The sequence below is a fragment of the Mus pahari genome, unplaced genomic scaffold, assembly GCF_900095145.1.
Source record: "Mus pahari unplaced genomic scaffold, PAHARI_EIJ_v1.1 scaffold_5176_1, whole genome shotgun sequence".
NCBI classification, from domain to species: domain Eukaryota; kingdom Metazoa; phylum Chordata; class Mammalia; order Rodentia; family Muridae; genus Mus; species Mus pahari.
Window position 1 is genome coordinate 1 of NW_018392424.1, and position 3,984 is coordinate 3,984.

The 3,984-nt window shown below is 34.2% G+C and overlaps 1 protein-coding gene across 1 annotated transcript in view; it reads left to right on the forward strand.

Moving 5' to 3' along the window:
- Nucleotides 1–371: 371 nt before the first annotated feature.
- The window catches only part of LOC110315002 (vomeronasal type-2 receptor 116-like), a gene marked incomplete at its 5' end in the record, with an annotated part of 9,631 nt that continues 6,018 nt past the window's right edge, over nt 372–3,984 (forward strand). Inside the window, one exon of the mRNA XM_021189173.1 lies at nt 372–495. Coding sequence (XP_021044832.1) covers nt 372–495 — 124 coding nt within the window. The remainder of the gene's footprint in view (nt 496–3,984) is intronic.

Below are 3,984 nucleotides of genomic sequence, written 5' to 3' on the forward strand. Positions count from 1 at the left end.
TCTTTGACCTTGCATTTTATTTACATAGGAGCAAATTTTGATTAATATTTTTGAGATGGCTTGGTTCTGTCATCCTTCAACCAGGGGCCTTGCCTAACCTATGGATCTGGCCTCTAAAGGTTCTCTCTCTGCTTTGTGGGTTATGTCAACTAATGTTATCCCCCTATGAATCCTGAGAGTTTCTTGCTTTCCAGGCATCTGGGAATTTCTGTTAGCTACCCCAGTTNCCCATCCCTTATTACTATAAATACTCTTTTAAATAAGTCTAAATATTAATAAAAATATTTGCTTTTCATTGTATGACTTTCAAAAATTATTTTTCATTTTTCATAAAAACCTAAGCATTAAATAACATTATTAATTCTTCTCAGATCCCTCACTCTGTGTGCAGTGAGAGTTGTGGGCCTGGATCCAGAAAAGTAGCCATGGAGGGCAAGGCTGTCTGCTGCTATAAGTGCACTCCTTGTGCAGACAATGAGATTTCTAATGAGACAGGTAAATACAGGTTTTTTGAAAAACTTCCTATTTCTCCACTGTATTCTACAATGTGCTAGCAATTAAAAATTATCTAAGTAGAAGGCAAATATGAGTCACTTTTTATTTCTTTTTCATATGAATTTAAATGTTATATTCATCATCATCCCCTTGAACTAGGTCAAAACAGCCATTTGAAATTATTGTTGATTTATAACTTTAATCCATTGCCAATATTGATATTGGAAGGTACAGTTTATTCCCCTGTACTTTTCAATGTTTTTCAAATTACTCTTCCATTTAACACATTTAAATTAAGTATCATAGATTTTTAAAAAATGTATTTCAATGATTTTCAAGAACCATATAAGGTTCAGATCTGTTGCATGTTCATAGAGATAATTAACATCTCATTTCTCATTTTTATTAGTTTGATAATTTCATACAATGTGTTTTCATCACATTCATCACTCACACTCTTCCCAGATTTATTTCCCCTTCCCTCATTCCCAAAATTCGTAATTAAACTACGTAATACAGTTCATGATACTAATGTATACTTACATGTGTGCATGTTACTTAATGGTTGTTAACCAACCAGGTTCTGCACACTGAAATATAAATCTTAATATCTGCCCTGTAGCTATCAAATGTTGATACATCATTTTCTGTAGATGGGAGATTCTATTGACTACTTCCAATAAATATAGTGATAATTGCCTGGGTGAAGGCAGCATGCATTAAAATATTTTCTTGTGTGTTATGGGTTTCTGTGAACAATTTCTCTGTGATCAAAAAACAGAATTATTTTCTGGTATTCTGTACACTGAAAGTTTTGGTAATTTTCTGGTTTCTCTTGGCTTAGAATTTTACAAAACTTTTTTTTGTTGTTGTTACTGGAGCAATTAGAAAAGACTTGAGGTTAAGTTCTTTTAGGGGAAAATGCATATCTAGGGACTGGCTTTAGGTTTTAAAAGTCCATGTGACATCTGAACTCTTTTTTTTTTTTTTTTTTTTTCCTGCTGCTGCCTTCAAATCAAGATATATACCTGGCTGCTTTTATGCTTCCTTCTATTATGTAAATAAACAAACATTTAATTCTATAAGTACACACCACATTTAATGAATTCATTTATTTAGTCACAGTCTAATCGTGGTTCCCACTCTGTGGCAACCTTCCCACAGTTCAATACCTCATTCCTTCACCCCTATCTTCTCCTTTCTGCCTTCTAAACTTCTGAAACTCTGTGGGATGTATCCTAGGTTTTCTATGCTTTTTGCCTAATATCAACTTAGTAGTGAGTACATATGATGTATGTCCTTTTGTGTCTAGGTTACCACACTCAGGATGATATTTTGTAGTTTCATACATTGTCCTTCAAATCCATTATACCCTTGATCTTAAAAATGAAATAATATTCCATTGTTTAAAAGTGCCACATATTCTGCATCCATTCATCTGTGATAGGACATGTATTGCTTCCAGTTTGGGGACTCTTAAAATTAAGGTCATTGTTAACATAGATGAGCATGTGTCCTTTGATATGTTGGTATATATATATATATATATATATATATATATATATATATATATATATATATATATCCAAAAGTGGTATAGCTGGGTATATTCATATGAATGTGTCTATTTCCAATTTTTTGAGGAACTTCTAGATTTATTTCAAGAGTGGTTGTAGCAGTTTGAAATCCCAAAATTGTGGGATGGAGCCCATGTGGGACAATCTCTGGGTGGTCATTTCTTTAGTCTCTACTCCAAACTTTATCCCTGTAACTCCTTCCATGGATATTTTGTTTCCCCTTCTAAGAAGGATTGGAGTATCCACCCATTGGTTTTCCTTCTTCTTGAGTTTCATGTGTTTTGCAAATTGTATATTGGGTATTCTGAGTTTTGGGGCTAACATCCACTTATCAGTGAGTGAATATCATGGATGTCCTTTAGTGATTTGGTTACCTCACTTTGGATTATATCATCTAGATCCATACATTTGTCTAAGAATTTCATAAATTCATTTTTAATAGCTATGTAGTACTCCATTGTGTAAATGTACCACATTTTCTGTATCCGTTGCTCTGTTGAGGAACATCCATGTTCTTTCTAGCTTCTGGCTATTAGAAATAAGGGTACTATGAACATAGTGGAGCATGTATCCTTATTACAAGTTAGAGCATCTTCTTGGTATATGCTCAGGAGTAGTATTGATGGATCTTCTGGTACTACTATGTCCAGTTTTCTTAGGAAGAGCCAAACTGATTTCCAGAGTGGTTATACAAGCTTAGAAGCCCACCAGCAATTCTCCACATCCTAGCCACCCTCTGTTGACACCTGAGGTTTTGATCTTAGCCATTTTGACTGGTGTGAGGTGGAATCTCAGGATTGTTTTGATTTACATTTCCCTGATGATTAAGGATGTTGGATTTTTTCAGGTGCTTCTCAGGCATTCAGTATTCCTCAATTGAGAATTCTTTATTTATCTATGTACCCCATTTTTTAAGAGGGTTATATGGTTTTCTGGAGTCCAATTTCTTGAGTTCTTTATATATATTGGATATTAGCAAGCTATCAGATTTAGAATGTTAAAGAGCTTTTCCCAATCTGTTGGTTGCCATTTTGTCTTTTTGACAGTGTNTTTTCCCATACAGAATCTTTGCAAATTTATGATTAATTTGGAGATTCTTGATCTTACAAGAACAAACCATTGGTGTTCAGTTCAGGGATTTTCCCTTTTGCCCATATCTTCAAGGCTCCTTCNCACTTTTTCCTCTAAATGTTTCAGTATCCATGGTTTTATATGAAGTACCTTGATACACTTAGACTTGAGCTTTGTATAAGGAGATAAGAATGGATAAATTTGCATGCTTCTACATGCTAACCACCAGTTGAGCCAGTACCCTTTGTTGAAAATGCTGTCATTTTTCCACTGGATGGTTTTAGTTCCCTTCTCAAAAATCAAGTGAACATAGGTGTGAGTGTTCATTTCTGTGTCTTCAATTCTATTCCATTGATCTACCTGTCTGTCACAGTACCAATACCATGCTGTTTGTATTGAAATTGTTCTGCAGTACAGCTTAACGTCAGACATGGTGATTCCACAAGACATTCTTATATTGTTGTGAATAGTTTTTGCTATCCTAGGTTCTTTGCTATTCCACATGAATTTCAAATTATCCTTTCTAACTCTATAAAGAATTGAGTTGGAATTTTTATGGGGATTGCGTTGAATATCTAGATTGTTTTTGTCAAGATTGTCATTTTCACTATATTAATATCGCCAATCCATGAGCATAGGACATCTTTTCATCTTCTGAGATCTTCTTCAATTTCTTTCTTCAGAGACTTGATGTTCTTATCACAGAGATCTTTCACTTCCTTAGTTAGAGAAACACCAAGGTATTTTCTATTGTTTCTGACTACTGTGAATGGAGTTGTTTCCCTTATTACTTTCTCAGCCTGTTTATCCTTTGTGTAGAGAAAGGCCACTGATTTTTTTT